The 24,470-nt window shown below is 46.4% G+C and overlaps 1 protein-coding gene across 1 annotated transcript in view; it reads right to left on the bottom strand.

The window, feature by feature from the left end:
* The window catches only part of SLC24A3 (solute carrier family 24 member 3), a 47,701-nt gene extending 29,864 nt beyond the window's left edge, over positions 1–17,837 (bottom strand). Inside the window, exons 1-4 of the mRNA XM_058802769.1 lie at positions 17,766–17,837; positions 8,739–8,813; positions 6,060–6,144; positions 4,395–4,498 (exon numbers count right to left, since the gene is read on the bottom strand). Coding sequence (XP_058658752.1) covers positions 4,395–4,498; positions 6,060–6,144; positions 8,739–8,804 — 255 coding nt within the window. The 5' untranslated portion in view covers positions 8,805–8,813; positions 17,766–17,837. The remainder of the gene's footprint in view (positions 1–4,394; positions 4,499–6,059; positions 6,145–8,738; positions 8,814–17,765) is intronic.
* Positions 17,838–24,470: the final 6,633 nt, after the last annotated feature.

The raw sequence follows: 24,470 nt of genomic DNA, 5'->3' as shown, positions 1-24,470 counted from the left end.
GCAACTCATGGTTAAGCACACAAGCACTTCTCAGCCTCCTCTGCAGCACTGCAAAACGCTGTGGGTCAGCGCTGGGAGGACAGCATGGTGAGGAGAGAGCAGCAGAGCTGTGAAAACAAGATGAATCTGGATGGGGGAATGTCCAAAAGGGAACAAGCTCTGCTTGTGCTGGCCTGAATGAGAGCTGAATGAAGCAAGGACGGCTTCCGAGAATGCCGCGTCCTTGCCGCCAAGGACGGCGAGAGGGCAGGGGAAGGAGGGGAGGGCTTGGGAAGCACAAACACGAGCGTGAGAGAAGACAGCACAGCTCAACCAAGGCCTGGAGGGGACCCCAGGCTAAGGTCAAGCTCCCCATACACAGCTGGCTTGCAAGCATGGAAAAAGCCCAATGCAATCCATCACAAGGCAGACAGCAGCCTCCTCGCCGCTATCCAGCCTGTGTCCCCGTGAATGCTGCTGGACTACTGACTGAAGGGCTGCATCTGCTGCCATTTCACTCTCCCTCCGTGTTCCCCGACCTCCTCGCTCCCCGTTCGCCAGAAGGAAGCAAAGCAGACACAGCAGCTGAAAAACAACAGCTGGGTTATGTGCCTTAGCAGTTGTCTACCTGCAAGGAGAAGTGCTGGTGTCCAAGGTGTGGGGACATAGGAGGAAACAGCTGCAGACACATCCAGCCTGCACTGCACAGGCAAGTGGGGAATGAGAACAGCTCCTAACTTATTTCCATACCCTGAAATCATCTACAGCTTAGAAGTTGCATCTACTGCCTGGATGAAATAAGAGAAATCCTCCTCTGGGTGTGAGTGCTATGCAGAGTATTTCAACAGGCTGCAAGAAGAAAGCAGGAGGAGCTTCTAAGGCTCACTGCCACAGGCACATGGGCAGCATTCACTATCCACAGGGAAAACTTGAGCTCTCTCTCCAAACATGCCTTGATCAAACATCTCAACACACACCAGACATGAAGTTCTGCTTCTGGAGAGGCCCAGATTAAGCTATAGTTGAAAGCTCTGATTTTCAGAGTGTGGATGCTAGTTTAGAAAACCCAGCCTTTAGGGGATGGCGTTGTCTGGCCATCAAACACATGGGCAGCCTGCATCCACTGTCATTTTTTTAATTCCTCCGATCCAAAATCTCAGGAGGAGATGAAAACAGTGGAAAATACAATTTCCCTGGCTGCAGAGCAGACTCCAGACATCCAGCAGGTGCCTGCCTGGCATGGCTAACATCAGCCAGGAGAAGGAGACATAGAGCAGAGGAGTGGGGAGAGCAGAAGGGATCAAAACCACTGGAAGAAAGCTGCTACGGGCGGATGCATGACCCAAGGCAGGAATCTGGTGAAAGCTTTACTCTCAGGCTCAAGAGCTGGACTGAGAAGGAACACCATCACCACCACACTGGCAAGAGCAACCACTAAATGTTAGGAGATGTAGTTAAGTCATTGCTTAGTTCCAGACAAGAACAGCCCTGGGGATGAGGGCCCAGGACAGAGGCATTCTGTGTGTGCTCTGTGGAAGGAAGTGGGAATGAGGAGAAGAAGAGGGGCTCATATGGCTCAAGGAGCTGAGTGCTCCCAAGGAGAGCTGGGCTGTGTGCAGACTGACATGGCCACTCAAACCATGGTTTTCCAGCAAGGAAAGCCCTGTGGAGCAGCAGGAGCAGCACCAGGACCCACGAGCATGCCACAGAATCCTATGCACCACGGGAAAGAGCAGGCCTGTGCCAGCTCTAATTGGCCCCTAAAAAGACAAGTTATTCTTTTTTATTTAATCTTTCTGTGCTTTGTTTCCCCATCTTTAAAGCATCCCTTCATCTCACAGAGGTTTGGGGAAGATAAATTAACTGCTCATCAACTGCCCAGATACAATAGCGCCGAGATCGGCAGAAGTTCAAGAGGAAATTAATAATTCTGCCTCTGGAACAGGGCTTGAATAGAGCCTGGTAAATAAGGCAGAAGGGCACAGAGCGAACAATAAGAGAAAACAAAATCCTGAATATCTGCTCATTAAGTGAGCAAAGTCCATTGTGTGTGCAGAGGGAGGCAGGGAGCCCGTGGAGATCCCGGCAAGAGACTCTGTAATTAAAGCCTGGATAATAATGCACACACACTGGGGGGGCAAATTAAGGGTGCACAGGGAACCCTCAAACTGCTATTTTCTAACTTTGCAGTGTTTGACTTTCAGCCTTCACAACGCTCTTTCAATGCCTTTTTTAGGTGTGCAGAGGCATGGGCACGCTTCCCTTCTCCCGTTCCAGCAGTAGGATGCTTATTCTGATTTATCCTGAAAAGTGTGTGCATACAGCCAGTAAAGGCTTGGAAGAATAAACAATTAGGGCTGGGGCTCAAGCAAATGCATGCCAGCTTTTTGGGGATGTGCACTTGTTTCTTTTTCTAAACATGGTGCACATAACCAAACCCAGTCTTTTCTTAGGCCGAAGAAGAATACATCCAACACAGCACATACAAACTACAACCTAATTTAAAAAAATAAAACATATCCTGGAGAAGGTTGGACAGTATTTTACAATTCAACTGTTTACTAGTCGAAAATAAAATAAAAACAGAAATGCAGCAGAAGGCCCCTGCAGGTCTGACCTCTGGGATTCCCAGTCCAGGGGCAATACATCTCAAATTCCGAGGGCTCCAGCTGCTCAATCCACAGGTCTGAGCTCAAAGAAAAAAAATCCTGGAGCACAGCAAGCAGCTTTGACCAACCCCAGACTCACCTGGCAACTCACTACTGAGATCCAGGTCCCCAGCAGAACAGAAATCTCACCAACAACCACATTTACCACCTATGTTAGTGCCTCTGTAGAGACATTGTTGACAATAAAACCAAACTCCTACTCACACTAACACAAAGCAAATCATGAATCACACCACTAAGAGGGAATGACTTTTTGGTGAAAGGCTGGGAAACAATGAAAAGCATGAATTGATCCAGAGTTTTATCTAAAACATTGCAATTATTGACACTGACATTTCTTATTTGCTCACTAAAATCACAGTTCCACACGGTGACGTCAATCATTCCAGTGCTCACCCACCCTCTGAGGGTTGGATTGCAGCAAAGGGAGGTTATGTGACTTGACAAAACCACACACAAATCATCAGCAGAGTCCCAAGGAAAACAAAGATGGGGCAAAGCAGTCAAAATCTCAACGCTTGGCTTGAAAGAAACTCACAGACTATGCTTAGGATGACTTGAACTTCTGAAAGCTACCACGGCTGAAGATGTTTTACAACAGCATTTTGGCTGTGATTCATCCTTCTGAAACAACAATCTCCCACCTGCAAAAGGCCTCTGACATTCTGACATTCTCTGTCAAGCCCCAAACTCCAGCAGGTCTTTTCCAAAGCTGTGATTTGTAGCCAATTTTTAGCAGGTTTGAGGCATGCAATCAATATTGTGGAGAATAAAAATCAAAATTGGCTCCTCTGCCATCATTAACTGCTAGACAGTTAATCACCTTCATTTGCATGAAAAAAGCAGCCTGAGAAGGAAGTCCTGTTGATGACAGGAGAACACCTCTGGGGAGCAGAGCCTCATGCCCTGGGAAGGCTTTGGTCATTAAAAATTTACCTCAATTAACTGGGTTTTCACAGTAAGAGTTACAGCAGAACCACTGACACACCGAGCATCAGTAGCTGCCAGCTGCATGCAAATCAGGGCACGTGGGTGGTTAAAAAGTACTGCTGTGACCTTATCCTGAGGCCTCCTCACACTGAAAATGTTCACCTTCAGCCTGCAGAACTTCCCTGCTAATGAAAACAGAACTGAATCATAAGGAAAACAGAACTGGATCATAAGGAAAACCCCATCTCTCTGCATGCTTTCCCACACTGACCAAGGTCTTCTCACTTCTTCTTCCATTGCCCTGTGCTGGTAACATGACTCTGCTTCTCCTCTTTACAAATAAGTCTGCACAGTAACACGCCAGAGAACATTTATGAGATTGTAAAAACACTTGGCATGTTGGCAAGTGTGAAGGTAAATGCAGATTCAGGTATTTAATTATACAGTCAATCATGTCTGCAATTCAGACAGCAGCTCAGATCTCACAGCTTAATTGCTTTAATTTCAGATGAATAGCTTGTGTTGTCAGCAGTGGTTTGACACGCTGGAGAGCAGTCACAAACTACACGAGGAGCAAACAACCAACATTTATTCCTCTGCCCACCCACACACCTTGGGCAGCTCAAAATGCCTGAGCTGACCTTTGCTGCTGCTGTTTTTCATTTCCAAAACACAGGAGGAACAGCACAGGGTACGTTTAAAAACAGCAAAACCAGAGAAATTTGTGGCAAGGTGGTGAACCTGGCATCTGATTTTGCAGTACAGCCAAGGCACAGGGTGAAGCAAGAACTGTAAGGAATCATTAAATGCTCTTACCTGTCCTGCAAAAAGCCCACACACACCAATAATACAGAGGATGTTGAACACAGCCGAGCCCACGATGGTTCCAACGCCCACGTCTCCTTTTGTGATGAAAACACCTGAAACACAAGTTCAAGAGAAGCTGTGTAAATGGGAAAGAGCTGACTTTTCTACACATAAAATTGCAGACCTCATACCCTATTAATGACTCTAAAGGCAAACTGCAGAGAGTTGCTTTCTGAGGGGACTTGAATGGATTGTGTGATGGAAACCAAGTACATCCAAGTTATGAACTTCCTGCTATTGTGACCCAACATTATGGCAATACACACCACAAACACTGCAAGCTCATGGTAGCAGCTGATGGGACACAAATCCACAGGAAGCTGTCTCCCCTAAGATATTCCCTGAGCAGTACTTTGCTCCTTCCCATATCCCCATCCCAACTGGCTTCAGTGGGATGAAGCTTCAGTAGAAGCTGGAGATGACTCAGAGCTGTCTGGCCACAGCTACTCACAAGCCTCTCGGGATGAGTTACGGGGCTATGCCACAAGCTTTTTTCAGAGCTCTTCTGTCAAATTTGGTTAAAATTGGCCAATGAGGTTAATGGTGAGGGAGATGAACTGACAGACACATGCATCACTGTGCTGCACAAAATCCTTTCCTTAGGAAGGCAGCCTAAAAATAACACTCCATCTCCTGCTAGCTGTCAGTCTGTTTAAATTCACCTCTTGCTTTTAAGGTTCCAACACCAGTTCACATATTTTCTCCAACTTCATCCTTTTCTCAGAAACACAGAAGCCCTCACCTGCCAAGTGGCACAGGGCACCTGGCAGGTTACACCACAGCAGGAAAATGTTCCTGGTGACCATCAGGGCTTCTCTAAGTCACCTGAAGGAATCTGGTTCTATTTTCACCCTGGTGCTGCACTACCCTTAACCAAAGGACAATCCCAACTTGGTGCAATTTAAGTTCCCAAATGATAAGGCTTTGCTTGTGCAATCAGACCTCTGCAGAGCACATAGCTTCACAGCAGGAACACTTCACCCTCTTGATGTGGTTGGGTAGAACATCACTCTCTAGCACTGCCTGCAGTCCCTCTCTGAGAGTTTCCCAGGTTTTGCAACTTAAGGATAGTTGAATCCCTTCATCACACCTCCCATAAGCAGAGAGCTGCTTTGGAAATGTGATGCTCTGTTGTGACAAGCTGTTGCTGTAAGAAAGCATTTCAAATCCTCTTCTCCTCCCCACTCTGGCTTTTCCAGGGAAAAGCAGTGTTGGAAGACTAACCAGAGGGGAGGTGATGGCAGAGAACCTGCCACTGAGGACATGAACAGTGTGCCAGGGTACCAGAGAGGGAAATCTGGGGGAAATCCTTTCCCACAGGGCCCTGGAGCAGGGTGGCAGATGAGGCAGGAAAGTGGACAGGAGAGGATAATGTAGGTGAAACCTGGCTAATGGGCAGGTATGGTAAAATGCCCATTTGTCCTGGCTTGGCAGGGTCAAGACAACAGTACCCCCAGAGTCAGTTCACCTTGACTGTGGCAAGGACTCCCCACAGTCAGTGCCATGTGTGCCCAGTGTTACAACAAACCTTGCAGGCACACAGCAATGCCATTTCAGCCCTGAAAACAGCCAGGGAAACTGGAAGGTTTAGGGAAGCAGCAGCAGGCTCCTTACCTATGACAGATGTGAAGAGCTCAGGAGCAGAGCTTCCTGCTGCCATGAAAGTTGCCCCAGCCACATCTTCACTGAGATGCAAGCGCTGCAGAGAAACACAGTCACTGATTAGCTGAGGAATCCCACACTGAGCAGCTGAAGGAATTCCAGTCCCAACGTTAACCTGCCTGCTGAGAGTGGGTACCTGTAAAGTTTTGTGTAAACAAAGGTTAAGTATAGGGGGAAAGCCACCACAGGCACTGGCTACTGAAGTGAGCATCACCTGGCAGAGAGGGCAGGTTATGCCAGAGACACTTTTAGAGAGGAGGGAAAGGTCACCATTGCAGCCAACAGGGAAGGCAGGTTCACCACTCATGGGTTTGTGTGCTCCACAACCCCAGCACCACACACCTCATCTTTCCCACGTTCACCTGTAAAGGGCAGGGACAGGGCTCAGGCTTCATTCACCTCCAGCCACCTTCCCTGGCACAAGTTATGCCTTGCTTTACCCTCTCCTTACCCCCTTTCTCCTGGACTACATCACTGACCTCCTGTACCTGTCCCTCAGCAGTACCCAGGGACTGTCTAAAACCTGGGGCTTCTGGAAGGGAAAGGACCCACTGTTCTACAAAAACTTCATCAGCATATGCTGCTTCCAAAGATTTCCTTGGTTAATTACACCCTCTGTGTTTGCACTCCCACTGTTCCATCTGCACCGGCTCCCATTGAGCCAACACCCATCTGCATCTGCTCAGCAGATGCCACAAGGCACTGAAGAGGAGCAACAACCACCCTGAGCTGTTACTACACCAAGGCAGCAGCTGCCACTGCGGGAGCACAGGAAAGGCAGCCAGGAGCATGAGGAAGGCAGCTCAGGGTGGTGGGAAGTGTCCCTGGCAGAGCTGGCTTGCCCCCCAGCCTGGCAGGACACAGCAAACCTGCCTCTGTTCCCATTCCCCTGCACACTGCAGGGCTCCTTTGCTGTTTCCTCCTTGCCTGAGTACCTTTGCACAGAGACAAGAACAGAAATCATCACAGCAGCCTTTTCTGAAGATTCCACAATGGGTATTCCTCACCCCTGAGGGAGGGTAACTCTATCCACTGCCCACACAGAGGTAACAACCCTTTGTACATAAATTATGGGGACAAGGGAAAAGGACAGGATGTGCCCTCACCAGGAGCGCCCTTGAAGCAGAAGACCACAGCACTGCTGGAGTGCTATAAAGCTTGTGGAACCTGATAAAGTACAGATTTATGGGAAACTATTTTAAACAGGATTAAAACTATCGTGAAAGAAGTTCACAGGACCAGAGGCAGATCCTCAAAGGCCAGGTTCTTCTGCAGGATGCTCTGTGAAACTATGGAGACATCCATCCTACAATAGCTGCTGGAACTCATGGTGGTGCCTCTTGAGAGCAAAGCCACCAGCAAAGGGGGCACAGCCACCAGACAGCTGTGCTGACATCATGGTAGGTTGGTTTGCCCTTGGGCATACTGACAGCACCCCAAAATACAAGCCTCTCCTGGACACTGCTCACTCAGCTCAGGTTTTGTTCATCCACAGACACCTGAGCCAGCTTCTAGAGCCACAGTTACCAGTCAGGTTCACTTGCCTGGGAGAGGGGAAGTCAAAGAACTCAGTGTGTCTACATCCCCCAGCATCTCCTATCCCCATTCCCACACCAGTGCTCCCTCTCCTGAACCTTGCAATGGGGTTCCCCAGATTCAGGCCCAGAGGGTGCAGCAACTCTGCAGGACAGAAGCTCCTGCCTTATGTTGTTACCCTTCAGTTACCTCTATACTTAAGCATCAAAAGTGGAATTTGCTGGGGGCTTTTTTCTTTGATGATGCAAAAAAGGCCCACACAGCAGAGTGCTGAACTTTAACTATCAGATTAATTTGGAGACAGCCTCCATCAGTGCTGTCAGCACAAATTATTTGCCCTGTCAGCTCCCACACCTCTCCCAGGGCCAGCACAGCCCACGCCTTGACGGGTGACACTTGTTCCCAGGCACATGGACAGGTGTCTTCTACAAATGGCACAGATCTCTCGCTGCCAAAACCAGCCATATTCTCCTCTCACAGAGATTTCACTGCTGGAACTGACAGCAGATATGGCTCGCAGTAATTTTGGGCACATGGTCTGTGCTTGCTCTGTGGCTGTCCAAGCTGATTTAGGCAAAAATGTTCTCCTTGTCTTCTAAAATTTAGGCATCCTGACCTTACCAAAGAGAAACAGAGTCCCTTGTAATTGCTGGAAGCATTCACAAGCTTCTTTACAGCTGACCTAGCTGTCCCTGCTGCTTTACAACTCACACCCACACAACACAAGGTCTGACAATCATGACTGTGAGGGCAGGGTACGAGATCCATGGTTTCTACCAGGATAAATCACCAGAGGTTTTCATTTCTGTCAGCTAAGGCAAAGGCCTGGTATTTCTGCAGAGACATCTGCAAAGACACAAAAACATGAGGCAGCAGAACCACCCCAGTGGGAATGCCTGGAGCACCTGGAGAGCCTGTCCTGCGAGGAAGAACACAGAGCTGAGTCAACGCACACACACGTCATGTTGAGCAACAAGACAAGCAGCATAGGCAGCACTGCAGGACAACAGCAAATAAATACACCATCACCACAGCCCAAGGCTCTCCAGAAGTGCTGTGAAAGCAGCACAAGAGGAAGGAACATCTAACACTCACTTCACAGATCTTCTCCAGCGAAGGGACGAAGAAGTCATCGCAGACAATTGCCAAGGCGTAGAACATGTACACAGCCTGCAAGGGAGGAGAGAGAGGGCTGAGTCTGGAGACTGTCACACACAACTGAATGGCAGCAGCCCAACCCATCCCAGGTTTCATTTGGTACAGACTTTGCAAGAAAATAAAATGCTCTTGCAAGAAGAATTCATAGAGCTGTCCGGGATGTAACTGAAAGATCGTGGAGTATTTACCCGAAAGTTCTTATAAACTATCAAAAGCTGCCAACATTTTATCTTCACCATAAAGGCTGATCTTTTTTTTGCCTTTTTTAAAATTCTCTGGACATTGCTAATCCACATTGAAATATTTTTGCTTTCCTTCTTTTTTACTCTGGACATTACTAAGCCACACTGAAGTACTTTCGCCTTCCTTTTTTTCCCTGTTGGGCAGTGCAAGGCTTTTCTATCACTGTGTTCTGTAAAAATCTAAACCCTGGAGGAGTAATTTTTGAAATCTAGTGTTCTGGAAAAGAAGCTTTTTTTCTGGACTGAAGTGCCCTGCCATGTCACCTAGGTCCCAGCAGTAAATCTTGCTGAACTTCACATAGGAAAAAATATAACCAAGGGGGAACACAGGACTCGAAAAGACACTGGGCCAATCAGTTCTTTAATGTCATGCAAGAAACATTTAATCTGGGTTTCTGTACTAATCAACAGAATGTTCTGGGGCCTGATCTCTGCCCCAAGAGGCAAACAGTGTGGCTCACATGCACACAGCAAAGCCCTGCAGGGCAACCTGGCCCATCCTACCCACAGGGAAGGAGCTCGCTCCAGAGTTACTTCCACAAGCAGTGCAGCTCCAGTGACTGACTACAGCTGAGAGAAGTGGCCAATATTTGTAGAAAAACAGTGTATTAATCCTAAGGAACCACAGTTCCAAGCACATCACCCACAGATCCTCTAGCTTTGCTTGTTGATGAAGTCCTGCAGAAGCTCAGGCAATGTGAGGAGACCAGAGTACTTTTCTCTGGAGGGAAAGCAGAAATAAAAATGGCCTGCAGTTTTTTTGTTCTTGTTTTGATTTTCCAGGAACAGGTTTAAATCCCCCACCCCCATCAAAAACACAGATTCTACTTTGCCAGAGTTAAAAGTTTGCTGCAAAAAAAAATCAATAATTACTGTACATCTCAGCCATGAAAACTTTTCAAGCTCAAAAATAATTCAAGTGTATTTTTTTCAGGATTAGAGATGGGAATTTAATTACAACAAATGATTTTGACACTATCTTGACACAAGAGGTGCTGGAATGTCACTTGGATAGTTTCTGTGCTTCTTTGTCACTTGTCATAAACGTGAGTAAGTGTAACTTAGGCTTTTAGAAAATCTTACACTGCAAAACAGCCCCAGGAACCACAAGAGTAAGCAAAATTCCAGGTCTCCAACTCTGTTGGGTGCAGCAAAGAACCTGATCCTGCAAAGGGAGCACCAGCTGCTGACACAATACCAACTGTATCAACAGAGATAAAGGAAGATAGGAACAAGGATCAGAAAGGGCTCCAGAGAGTGATGTGGCCAAATTCCATTGAAACATAACAGATAAAGGGTGCCTAACTTCAGCTTAGATTTTTGATCTGCTAATCATAATAATCTGCAGTGAGTCATGCCCTCAGTGCCCTGCCCCAACACACAGTAATGCCTCTCAAGAAGGCTAATCTGTGCAGCAGCATCATTCCTGTAAAGTGAGCATGTCCTCTCCATTTGACACGATCCACACCCACGGAGCACAGGGCTCCACATGGCTGCCGGGCTTCCTGCACCTCCCTGAGGCAGGCAAGGGAATGGGGGCGAAGGGGAGGCAGCCACCACAGCATCCCATGCCCCAGAGCCCAGGCAGCTCACCCCAGATGCCCCCACACATGCACTGCATTGCACTGTAGGGGTCCACAGATGATGCCACGCTCCACAGGGCTCACAGAGGCACCAGGGCCACCAGTTCTTCAGTTTAGACAATTCCTACTCTGGAATTTTAGATGCACATTCAAATGATGCCAGGGGAGGGACTGTGTCGCTTCCAGTGCACTCAAGACTGCCAAAGCATCCCAGCATCAAAGTGGAGTCTCATGGTGTCCAGGTTTTGAGAGGGCACAGCAACCACCTTCAAGGGTGACAAGGGAATTTGCTTTTGTCTGCCCATGCTTTCTCATTAGTAGGATCAGGTACAAGACAAAAGGCAAAAAGGGCACAGAAATGAGTAAGGAACAGAAAAATAAATGTGAAGGAACTGCTCCTCCAGGCTCTTGCTCATTCCCCCCAGGAGTGGGGACTGTATCCCTGCTGCAGGAGCTGGAAGCACTAAAGCGAACCCACTGCACTCCTCAGGACGGAGTGCACTGACCAGGCTGAGCCCACGGCACCTGCACACTCCAGCATTCCCTTTAATGACCTCACTGCTGTCACAAAGCTGGCTTTGGCTCTGAGTCTTCCCTAAGTTCATTCAAGTGGGTGCAATAAAGTGCGAAGTGTCAGAATTGAAGGAGTATCTGGCTAAACCCCAGCCTTGTCCACAGAGTAAATCACTGGAAGCTGCCCACAGTCAGCGAACACATGAGGAGAGCAACTGTGACTTCCTTGGAAGTTCTTCGGGCTTTTTGGTGGGGCTTGTTTGTTTGCTTCTTAAACAAACACAACACAGCAATATTAAGAGTTTGGGCCAGCAGGAACACAAGCAGGAGGGGGCTTTTCTATGCAAGAGGGAGGACAGGCAGGAGCATCAAGGAGGCCAGTCTGCATGGCATGTCCCGTGAGGAGAGGGCCAACAGCACATCTTGAGATTTCAAGTCAGTCATCCTGATATTTCACTAAGGAATCACATGGATTTTTCCTTCAGCACATGGCCCCCTGTCTTCATGGGCACCGCGGGAGCAGCAGCTCTGGAAAGGAGCAGGGCAGCACAGACTGAAGGGTGTTCCACCTGGAAGTGCCACTGGGAATTAAGGAATTGGTTGGGGGACACAGAATATGGCCTGTGCAATGGCAGCAGTGTACAACATGGAGGACTCAACACACAAAATAAGGCTCAGCCCCAGTTTCATTCAGTTCTAAGTGATGATATGGGAGGCAATACACTTTAAAAAACACACTCACTCCTCCTCCCCATCAAAAGGGACATTAAAAAATTAGGAAAATGCAATGGGTCTGCATAAAAGGATTATAAATGCCAGATTAAGTACCACATTAGGACTGATGTTAAAATGACAATTCTAACAAACAGAGATGCAATCTCTGCATCAAAGGTGATTAAGTTTCTTACTCAAAATACCTGCTCCACTGCACAGCACAGAAATGGTCATTCTTCATGTTTGTCCAGCAGCCCTTTGAGCTTCCCATGACAGTCTTCACACTCAACCTCTCTTCACTGAGTGAAGGAAGCTTTTCACAAGAGAGCAGAATGCTGTGGAAGCAGCAATCCCTGCAGCCCTGCCTCCTTCCCAGGGGGCTGTGAAAGGCTGAGGTTGCTGCTGGCAGCAAAGCAGGGGTGGGGTGTCTGCTGCTGCCCCACTGACCCTGCCCTGGGGGGGCAGGACTAGCAAGGGGCCACCCCTGAAACTACCTTAGCCAAGCACAGGGCTTTTCTCAGCTCTGACTGCATCACAAACCTGTGGGACCCCAGGAAATTCCTCTGGCGGCTCTGGGGGGCTCAGACACCTTCACACAGAGCCCAAGACCTCTGGGCCTTTGATTCAGCCCTTGGAAAAAACAATTACCAACCCTTATAGGAAGAATTACAAGTTAAAAGGGTTTAATTAGAATAATAGTTAGTTTGTCACCAGGTGAAAAATAGAAATTTTTTGGGGTTTTTAGAATGGGGGCTCAGGGTCCCAAAAATGGAGGAATTTGGGCGTGCCCTTTCCTTCTTTTTTCTTCTTCCTAGCCTCCATCTTCTGGGTGATGTTGGCATTTTTAGATTGGTTTAGAGTAGAAGCTCACTGTCTAACATAGGTGATAGGTATTGGGAAGTTATTGTAAATAATGCACATGTAGTTTTTAGTATTAAAAGGTAACACCGCCCCAGGGGTGGCCAGAGTGTCTCTGTCTGTCCTGCTGAGTGGACCTTGGCATGCCAGGAGAAAGAATTTTATAGATAAGAAACTATTAACAACCTTGAGAATGAGAACAGAAGAGTTCTGACTCCTTCTTCAAGCACCGGGCTGGGAAAAGAGACTTTCTAAGACATCTTGGGGTCACTCTGAGCAGCAGAGATTCCGAGACAAACCCACCTAAAACTCCATTGCTGGAGGGAAATGAAAAACCCCAACCAAAGCAGGAAGCCACAGAGCCTGGGTTGACTCTGTCCAGCAGTTTGTGTACCACGATGTGCCCAGCATGTGTACCACGATGTGCCCAGCAGTTGGTGTACCACGATGTGCCCAGCAGTTTGTGTACCATGATGTGCCCAGCAGTTTGTGTACCACGATGTGCCCAGCAGTTGGTGTACCACGATGTGCCCAGCAGTTTGTGTACTATGATGTGCCCAGCAGTTTGTGTACTATGATGTGCCCAGCAGTTTGTGTACCATGATGTGCCCAGTGGTTGGTGTACCACGATGTGCCCAGCATGCGTACCACGATGTGCCCAGCAGTTGGTGTACCATGATGTGCCCAGTGGTTGGTGTACCATGATGTGCCCAGCAGTTTGTGTACCATGATGTGCCCAGCATGCGTACCATGATGTGCCCAGCAGTTTGTGTACCACGATGTGCCCAGCAGTTTGTGTACTATGATGTGCCCAGCAGTTTGTGTACCATGATGTGCCCAGCATGCGTACCACGATGTGCCCAGCAGTTTGTGTACTATGATGTGCCCAGCAGTTTGTGTACTATGATGTGCCCAGCAGTTTGTGTACCACGATGTGCCCAGCAGTTTGTGTACCACGATGTGCCCAGCATGCGTACCACGATGTGCCCAGCAGTTGGTGTACCATGATGTGCCCAGTGGTTGGTGTACCATGATGTGCCCAGCAGTTTGTGTACCATGATGTGCCCAGCATGCGTACCACGATGTGCCCAGCAGTTTGTGTACTATGATGTGCCCAGCGGTTTGTGTACCATGATGTGCCCAGTATGCGTACCATGATGTGTCCAGCAGTTTGTGTACCACGATGTGCCCAGCAGTTTGTGTACCACGATGTGCCCAGCATGCGTACCATGATGTGCCCAGCAGTTTGTGTACCACGATGTGCCCAGCAGTTTGTGTACTATGATGTGCCCAGCAGTTTGTGTACCATGATGTGCCCAGCATGCGTACCACGATGTGCCCAGCAGTTTGTGTACTATGATGTGCCCAGCAGTTTGTGTACTATGATGTGCCCAGCAGTTTGTGTACCACGATGTGCCCAGCAGTTTGTGTACCACGATGTGCCCAGCATGCGTACCACGATGTGCCCAGCAGTTGGTGTACCATGATGTGCCCAGTGGTTGGTGTACCATGATGTGCCCAGCAGTTTGTGTACCATGATGTGCCCAGCATGCGTACCACGATGTGCCCAGCAGTTTGTGTACTATGATGTGCCCAGCGGTTTGTGTACCATGATGTGCCCAGTATGCGTACCATGATGTGTCCAGCAGTTTGTGTACCACGATGTGCCCAGCAGTTTGTGTACCACGATGTGCCCAGCATGCGTACCATGATGTGCCCAGCAGTTTGTGTACCACGATGTGCCCAGCAGTTTGTGTACTATGATGTGCCCAGCAGTTTGTGTACCATGATGTGCCCAGCATGCGTACCACGATGTGCCCAGCAGTTTGTGTACCACGATGTGCCCAGCAGTTTGTGTACCACGATGTGCCCAGTGGTTGGTGTACCACGATGTGCCCAGCAGTTTGTGTACTATGATGTGCCCAGCAGTTTGTGTACCATGATGTGCCCAGGAGTTTGTGTACCATGATGTGCCCAGTGGTTGGTGTACCACGATGTGCTCAGCAGTGCTCCCACAGACGGCCAGGGCACTGGAGAAATGCACCCCCTAAGGAGACAGCCCTGTGCTGCAGGAATGAGATGTGTCTGGCTACTGACCCGATGCAGAAACAGAGACAGGACCCGTCCAGGGCGACCTACATTCCCCAGCTCCTGGCAGGAGGGAGGCAGGGGCTGTCAGAGCCTGTTCCCATGGCTACAGGAGGCAGTGGCAAGGCAGGAGCAGGAGGGATGGATGGCTGAGCACACACACTGCTCCTCCACCCTGCTCTGCCCAGGGACAGGCTCAGCTCTGACCATGCACAGGCTCCTCACGCTGGCAAGACAAAATATCCTGACTCTGCACTCCAGACCTGCTGGAGGAGGCTGGGAAAGGAGGAAGCAACACTGTGCTGTCAAAACACCAGGGTAATGCAGAGACCCAAACCCCCCATTCTCTCTCAAATTCCCCTTGGGAATTTCAAGGCAAAGCCATTTCCCTCCTGTCTGGAGGGGGTAACTGATGCCAGTGCCCCTGAGCATGGCAGGGCTGAGGATCTGCAGGGGGACATCAGGAACAAAATGAAACCCAGTAAAAGGCTAAGAGAGCACCTACACAGCCTTCCAGCACCCAAAGGGACTGCAGGAGAGCTGGAGAGGAACTTTGACACGGGCTTGGAGTGACAGGACAAGGGGGAATGGCTTCATGTTGACAGGGGGCAGGGTGGATTGGGTGTTGGGAAGGAATTCTTCCCTGTGAGGGTGCTGAGGCCCTGGCACAGGGTGCCCAGAGAAGCTGTGGCTACCCCTGGGTCCCTGCAAGTGTCCAAGGCCAGGCTGCACAAAGCTTGGAGTAACCTGGGATAGTGGAAGTTGTCCCAAGCCATAGCAGGGTGCTGGAACTGGATAATGTGTAAGGTTCCCTCCAATCCAACCTACTCTATGATTCTACAAACAGTGATGTTAAGATTGCAAAAAGAAGCCCCTGGGTGCTGGGGAGCTCCCAGGTTGTAGGAACAGCACCAGACTTAAAATCCAGACCCTGGCCCCTCCAAAGTGAACATCCCAAACCAGTGACTTAGTGGGGAGTTACTCAGCAGCTCATGGAAATGATGAATGGCAGTGAAGCAGTCAGCTGCTGACCTCTGAAAAAGTATCCAGAAGAAATTAAACATCATAACTCTAACCTGTAATATGCCCTCAGTGGCCCACTTCTCCTTCAAACCAAAGTATTTTCAGTTCAGACCTAAAACTATTGCTGACCTGCCCATTTTTCCCACATTTTTCAAGTGTTTAGGGATTAACTTTCATTTTTGTGAAGTATCAGATCATATTTAGTAATTCACACAGCCCCACTGTAAAGATTTGCTGGGGTCTTTTTTCCCTTTTTATTAAACAATAGGGAGAGGATGCCCTGGGAAGCCTCCTGCTCTTCCCAAGGTCTCTGTGATAGCTTTTGTCCCATTCCTCTGGGTTCTGGAAAACCAGCTTTGCCTTGATGTCCTTCAGAATTAAACATGAAAGCACAGGCAAAGGGGCAGAGAACAACATTTTTACTGCAATGAACAGAAACTATTTAAGGGGAGGTCACTAACATGAGAAGCATGGTGATGACCTCTAATCACCACTGCATTGTTCTCCCCACCATTACAGAGCTCCTTTTACAGTCCAGTTTCCTCAAACCCAAGAAAGAAACCTCAGTAGAGGCAAAAAAACTCTGTGTCTGTATCCTCCTTCCCCTAAAAAAGTGCATTTCTGCTTCTGCTCTGATTTCATCACACATTTGGTAACTATTTCTGGGAGGTAAAAAACAGAACTGGAGGTTCAGAGCACCCCTTCCAACCCAGACTAGGGGCAGGCTGTTAAATGCTAACATTTTCTGGTTTATCTGAGTATAATTTTTTACTTTGACAAGAGGTTTTCTCCAGCTATCTCAGTACTGGAGAGGCTGAATCCAGCCAGGTCCTGCACCTCAAGGACCACAAGACAAATAGTGGTCAGTAAATTTTCCTAAGTCCACCAAACTGCTGCAGAGAACAATGGAGCACCCATGGAACAATGGATGGAGGGAGCTGCCTTGCTGTTTGCTAGCAGGGAAGAAACTGAGTACATTTCTGCTGGGACAGTGGGTGCTTTTCTACTTCTCATTAAAAACAGATTTTTCTCTTTATTCTGAACTAGACAGTTCAGTCCTCCAGACTCCATTTTGGTACATGTTAAGGGCATATTCACAACTGAATTTATATATGAATTTTTAGGAGTATTCTTGTTGGTGATATAAAATCCAGCTCGGGTCCAGTGCTCAGTTTCCAAAACATTTCAAAGCTCAATGTTCCCATGGAAACTTGAGATTCTTGAACTTGCCAGGCACGGTCAATAGCAACATTACTCAACAAATTTCTGCAGCTATTTAGCCAAAATAAAATCCTTACACAGAGGGCTCACATTAAAATACACAATGCAATCTAATTTATGCTCAAAAAGAAATCATGAATCACTTCTCACAGCTAATGGTGACTGCTCATTTAAGCTGACTAAAAATTGTCAAAAGTATTTGACTAAAAATTGTTGAAAGCTTCTAAACGTGCATTGGGAGCAGGTATTTTCTTGGCTGCTTAAGAATGCCTCTGATGTAACTCAAAGAGCTGATAAAGCAAACTTGCCAATCCATGTAATGCCATGGATATTTCTATGTCAATTATTCCATCCCATAAACTTCAGAGAGTCCCAGAGTTACTTCTTGCAGAACTCCTGTATCTTTTAGCTCTCTGGCATTTGGTTTTCATCTTAAAGATGTTAAACTGTCCCATTTTCAGAGACAACTTTCTTTTTACTGTGGCCTGACATTCTGATGGTGTCTACAGAAAAAATAAAAATGGGAAGCAAGTTTAAACCATCCTTCCATTATTGACTCCTTTATATCAGAAGATCCCAAGAACAAAAAACATCACATCCCTGACTTCACAGTCCATCCAGGAGATGAAAATGCACTGAAGAGAAAATAACTTCAGAGCTCCTGAGCACACAAGGCCCTGTCCGTGCCAGCAGGAGAAGAAAGGCAAAGTCACAACACTTACACAGAGGACGTGCAGGACAACAGCTCCATGTCTCCTGTCCTCGTTGGTGAAGATGTCATTGGGGAACTCATGGAGAGCTGCAAAAAGCAGGGAGGGGGGAAAGAAAGCGCAGATGTTTAATCAGCTCCTCACACCCACCCCACGAGCTGCTCAGTAGCACAGCAAGAGGCGCCCAACCCAGCCCTGCAGCCGCTGCCACAGGCTCTGCCTCACCTCCCTGGGGCTCAGCTTACCTTGAACTCAGGCACCTCCTTCCCCAAATTTTACTGTGCCATTTCCTGCTGTGGCCAGCACCACCCTGTGACCCACAGATGCCCCCCTAGAGCACAGCACGGCTCCTTCCTCGAGGGAAGCACTCAGAGCAGGTGCAACATCTCCTGCAGGGGTTGGCAGCTCTGTTCCCACTGCCCAGCAATCCAGAGAACCATGGAGAGGAGCACAGCAAGCATTTCACAGCCTTTGCTGCAAATGCACTGTTGCAAGTCACCAAAAGACAAATTCCCTCCATTTGCTCAAATGCCTTATTACTGCTCTGGATGTTAATTGGATTATAAAGCTCTTAAGAACAGCCTGGCAATTAGGCTGCAGGAATGGCTTTGGGTTATAAATCAAAAAGCCAGTGTGAAGATGATGGTCTAGCATTCAAGTGCTTCTCAGTAATTCCAGATTTTGAAACAACAGCTTTCTTCTAATGGTCAGTTCTTCACATTCAGCCATCAGCTGGAAAAAAATCAAACTGCCTTTCACATCTTTAGCAGGCTCCTTCTGCCTTTCACATCTTTAGCATTAATAAAGCTCCAGCAATAGGGACTTAATTACAAATGCACAGAAGATTAAATGGTAAAACAATCCAGCTCACTCTCCTGGTTTTGCTGCCTCTGAAGCAATAACTGAGCAAAAGGCAGCTGCATTTGAATTTTGCTCCTCATGCAAGCAACAGCTCTACCCAGGCACTGCACCAGAGGAGGAAACCATTCTTTTTTACATACAATCTTTTACCCAAAGGCTCAGCTTATTACTGTTAATTGTATTCCTATGGATTGGAAAATTCTATAAGGAGTCCTAACAAATTAGCAGAAGCATCTTTAAAATATCCACAACAGAGGAACACAGCAATACCCTTCTCCTTTATGAGAACCAGCAATGCCTGTGACTTTTCGTCACCAGTCAGGACTCACCCACCAGGAGCTGTGACCACTTCCAGGAGCTGTGACTCCTTCCTTCCAAGGCAGAACAAGTCCTGCCAGGCTGCCTTCCCTTCCCACCCCAGCACATTTGCTGTGTTAGAACTGCCAAAGGTTGCCAGAAACCCCTGTGTTAGGTGTGCAGCCTAAGGAAGCAGTCAGGGAGGTGCCAGCACAAGGACAGGAGTGAGGAAAACCCCAACAAGCAACACAAAACACTGTGGAAGCTGAGAGACAGCAAAGGTAAATGAGGTGGAAAGGATTCATCCTTCCTCAGCAAAACATCATTATGTCAAAATCCAGTGTTTCCCTCAAAGCTTTAAGAAAAACTCCTGACCACAGGAAACACAAGGGAGGTGTGCCTGCAGCAATATCCAGAATTGTTTGCCAATACACGTGTGTGTGCTTCCCCTCCTCCTGCAGCTGCTTCTGAGACTTTACATTCATTACAGACAGATGATAAAAATACAATCCCTTTATCAAGAGTCTCTGGGAGGTTCAAGGAGCCTGAAGTGCACCTAAGGTAAAGGCATGTGGGGAAGAAACAGTACAAAAATAGCATAAGGTGTCTTTAGGGTAGTGGCTGGGAATCCTGGCCCTCCTTCCTGCACACAGCAGAAATGCCCAGTGCTCCTTCAGGCAGGAAATGCACCTGCTATTCAGAGAAAATCCAAAATGTCCATCAGCACATCCTCCACAACATCATCCCCAACACAAACACATTCAGTGGGTTACACTGGGAAACATGCAATTATAAACTAATGTATGCAAATCTGAAATCTGCTGCATTTTTATTAGCTGCATCAGGTGCAGATGAGTACAGATAAGAGGAGAGCTTTGCAAAATACAGGAGCTCCTTTCTAAGAAGAAATAAAGGGTGCTGCTGAACACCACTCCAACAACAGCTGCCCTATTTAGTGGATTATAAAAGCCCAGACAGTTTGTTATTTCACTAAAAGCGTCCCCAGCCTTTGTCAGAAAATAGGTGCAGATTTTGCCAGGTTTATTTTGATTGCACAGAAAAAACCCCAACCACCCTGCCAACAAACCTAAACTCAAAGAATAAAAGACTTCTGCCTGATAATCCACTCTGGTCCTGCAGACTTGGCAGGTATCAGATTGGAGCAGGGGAAGGGCAGGATCTTCACAGAGCTTATTTAGCACCTCCCCAGTTCCCTCCTGCATTGTGGGCATCAGGCACAATTCCTGGTGCATTTCCCAGGGGGTTCCAGCCCTTGCACATACACAACTCAGTCTCAGTTTTCAGTTCCTGAGGGTCGCATTCCCTGAAAACCAAGGGCTGAACAACACTCTTTCCAAGGGTGCAGTTCTACCTTGCACTGGGGCAACTTGTAGAACTGTGAATGAATATAAGGATTATTCACATAACTGGAATTAGATGGCCATTAGCAAGGCAAGGACTGGACTTGGAAAAGGGGCTAAATATTGCAGGAGCAGATGAGCATCAGGTGTGAGAAGCTGTGCTGTTTTGCACTTGACCCCAGGTGTTCTGACAGGCTGCTGTGCAGCACACGGACCCCACACCTTTTGGGGACACCATCAAAAGGGTATGGCCAGATTCAGAGGAAAAGTCTGGATCTGCACCTGCCAAGAGAAAATTATTTTAGTCATAATACAATGAGCTGGAATTAATTCTTGTCCTGTTATTCTCAATTAATGTGCAAAATTGGAACCCTGTTCAGCCCAGGCCACAGGTGACTCACAGAAGGTTCTGCACTGGCTGACACAACACAAACCTGTCTCTGCCCAGGCCAGGTGTGCAGGGAAGGTGCTGCTGTACCTTTCCTTGGGGGTGGCACTTTTCACAACCCTCTTCCCAGCTCCTCCTTTCCCTCTCTCATTTAATGTTCCCACCTCTCCAAAAGGATTACTTTTCCAAAAATCCAGCACTGTACTGGAGCAATAGTTCCAAATGCTGCGACATCCACTTATTTTTTTAGGAAGTCTTTATATTGCTAGCCAGTGTTTCTGCTCTGGGGACAAGAAAACCCTTGGGAAATCTCCCACAGCTTTAAGAAATGAAAGATGTTCAGCCTGGCCAGTGAGTTACCAGCACAGAAAACTCACAAATTTACAGCCTTGGTTCGTTTTCTCATGCTGTCCTCACAATTCCTTCTCTGTGAATTCTGCTGTTGTCACCTATGACATATATATATATATATATATACACACACACACACACATATATATATATATGTACCTTTAAATATATAATAGATATATTTAATATATATTTAATATACATATTATTTCTATAAATATATAATATAACATGTATTCTATATATAAATATAGAATAAATTTAAATATATAATATATAAATAATACATATATAATATATGTAAATATATTAAAATAAAATATATATTACATATAATATATTATATGCAATATATAAAAATATAATATATATTTAAATATATAAAAATATATTTAATATAAAAATATAAAATATAAATATATATCTATAAATATATTAAATATATAAATATAAATATATAAATACACACACATATATATATACACACACATATATATATATACACACACATATATATACATATATATATATATATATAAATAATGTTTTACTCTCTACTAAGTGAAAATGGTGCTGACATTGCAGTGGCATAAGCCTAAATGCAAAGAGAGCCAAACTATGGTGACACATCAATAATAAAACATTTTGCTAATGTTTCACTCCTGTCTCCACTTTGCTGCAAAGCAGCAGCTGAAGCAGCACGGGGCCCAGAGCCCACAGTAAATCATGCAGCATGCCCAGAGACACCATCCCACACCTTGCAGGGGCTTCTCCAGGCTCTGTGCCTGGCCCCTGGGGGACAGTCACCCAACAGAGGTGGCAGCAAGAGGCAGAGGGGTGGGAGCATCCCTGCTGGAGCCACTGAGACTGGCCAGGTACCTGTTCCAGACAGAGCAGGTGTGGTGTGAACAGAATGGGAGAGGTCTGTGTTTCTACTGAGTAACTTACGCATGGGCTGGGGGAAGAAAGGAGGGAGGAGATGGAGGAATATGAGATGGTGAACCCTGTGCACCACGGGGAACTCAGAGCTGGCAGCTCATTTGCATGGGAAGTGAGAACAAACATTACTCCCTGCTACTGTGGAGAGAAATGCCAGCCTGAAAGCAGCTGCCAGAGCAGCTCCCAGGGCCCTGCACCCACGGAGCAGCCCCACTGCTGCCTCTCAGCACCAGTTCCAGGGAGGGCAGCTCTGGCCAGGCTGGAGGGCTGTTTTACCTGGGTGTAAACATGCACACAGCCACAGCATGCATGGTTCTGTGGGTGTCCCCAAAATCTGAGCAGCTTGTCATTCCTTACACCTCTGGCTGACAATTCTCCAGAATTCCACATGTTCAGAACTGTGCAGAAAGTGCAAAATGCATCTCCTTTGAGAGAAGCAGGTGAAAAGCCCAGCCCTGCACACTCCTCACTCCCCAGAATCAAGTCCTGCTCCATCATGGGGCCCTTTCCCTATGCCAGCTGCACACACACTCTCCTGGTGCTTTCCTCCACTGCAGGAAGCACAGCCTTGAAGGAACAAACCCCTAAACACAAGCAGAGCCCTTGTGAAGTCAAAAAGGTTCTGCCTTGGCTGCAGTGCAAATGAGTTGCTTGCAAGGTCAGAGGTGAATCGAGATCCAAGGAGAAGAAGCACATATATCTTAGCAAAAATGGGGGAGAAATCAGAAATAATAAATAATATGCTACAGCATATGGGTCGGAGAGAGTTTAAGTCAAATAACAGCAGCAAGTGACCTTTAAAGAGAAGGTTATACTTTCCTTTGTTCAGTACAGGAACTAATTTCTGTCACAGCAAGAATCTGGCAATTGTTTCCCAGGATCTTTGAGCTTTTATCTTCCCGTGTTTCACTTGACCATGCTATAGTTAGGCTGCTTATACATATAAATAAATAAATAAATAAATAAATAAATAAATATATATATATATATATATATATATATATAAAATATATAGTATCTTATATATATAATACATACTAGATAAAAATATATATTTATATGTAAGTATACATATTATATATATATTTATATTTTAAATCTATATATTAATATATAAAAATATGTTCTATTACAATATATAGTATATAATATAATTTTTATTATCTATTGTATATAATATATAATATATAATATATTTTCTATTATCTATTATATATTATATTCAATATATTATATATTATATTCAATATATATCTAATATAAAACATATATTCTATATATTATATAGACTATAATATATAAAATATATATAATATGTAATACTATATATATTATCTACATTTTAAATAATATATATAATGTATCTATATACACTGCTTATATTTTTAATATAATTTTTATATATACAAAAAATATATTAAAAATGTATATGTATAATGTATGCTTAAGCTGACAGAGGGCAGGGGTAAGAAATTCTTCCCTGTGAGAAGAAAAAGACCAGGCTGCCCAGAGAAGCTGTGGCTGCCCCTGGATCCCTGCAAGTGCCCAAGGCCGGGTTAAATGGAGCTTGGAGCACCCTGGGATAGTGTCCCTGTCCATATCAGGGCGTGCCAATTGTACAGGTTTTCATGTCCCTTCCAACCTTTCTGGGATTCTGCAGCAGATTTTGCTCTGCTCTGTGCCCCATCCTGAGCAGCAATTGCTCCCTGTGAGAGGCAGCACAGGGAGCTATCAGCACAAGTGCCAGTGGTACAACTTTTACAGACCTGAGTAAAAGCTCCACAGCTGGTGCTGGATCAAGATGTTACCCTTGACAAATGCAATGCTCCTGCAAAGTGATCCATTATCAGCCACGCACTCTGGGCAGAAATAGCTGGTGCAAGGAAGGCTCTTAACAAAATCAAACAAGAAGAACAAAAACCAAGCAAGAAAAGAACAAATCCCTGGCTGGTTCCTGTCCTCAAATGAACTGCCAGAAATTCCTAATAATTTACTGGCTTAATTACAGCTATTCTGGAGTTCCCAGACTACTTCTGATTTGGAACGGAATACAGTCCCTCTTTCATTAGCTTTATTTTGGGTAACAAATATTTATATTGTGCTCCTATCCATGGGCAGGCTAACCAAAAAAGGCAACTTTACAAGAAGCACTTCTATAAAGCCACCTGGAAAGGAAGAGATGCTGCTGTCACCTCTCTGCTTTTCTGAGGGGGTGGGAAAGGGAGAGACTTTTTAACCTCTCAGCATCCCAAGTACTGGATGCAGGGATGCCATGAGCTCAAAGGAGGGGAGCAAATTCCCCTGGGAATACAGGGGTGGGTGGGAACCTGGATTGGAGCATATTAAAAAAAAAACCCAAAAGAACCTCCTGCAAAGAACCAAACTTTTGGATTTTGCCAGAAACATGTTTAAAGTTGTGGCTTAAACACGTGGTCATGGAATAAAGGCAGCTTCAACACGGGCTGGCTTTGGCAAGCAGCAGGGCAATGCCACTGTGAGCACCTGGAATGTGGCACAGGG

This window comes from Ammospiza caudacuta, chromosome 3 (genome assembly GCF_027887145.1).
Source record: "Ammospiza caudacuta isolate bAmmCau1 chromosome 3, bAmmCau1.pri, whole genome shotgun sequence".
Taxonomy (NCBI): Eukaryota; Metazoa; Chordata; class Aves; order Passeriformes; family Passerellidae; genus Ammospiza; species Ammospiza caudacuta.
The sequence above is the reverse complement of the archived record's forward strand: the minus strand, read 5'-3'. Positions and strand labels throughout refer to the sequence as shown.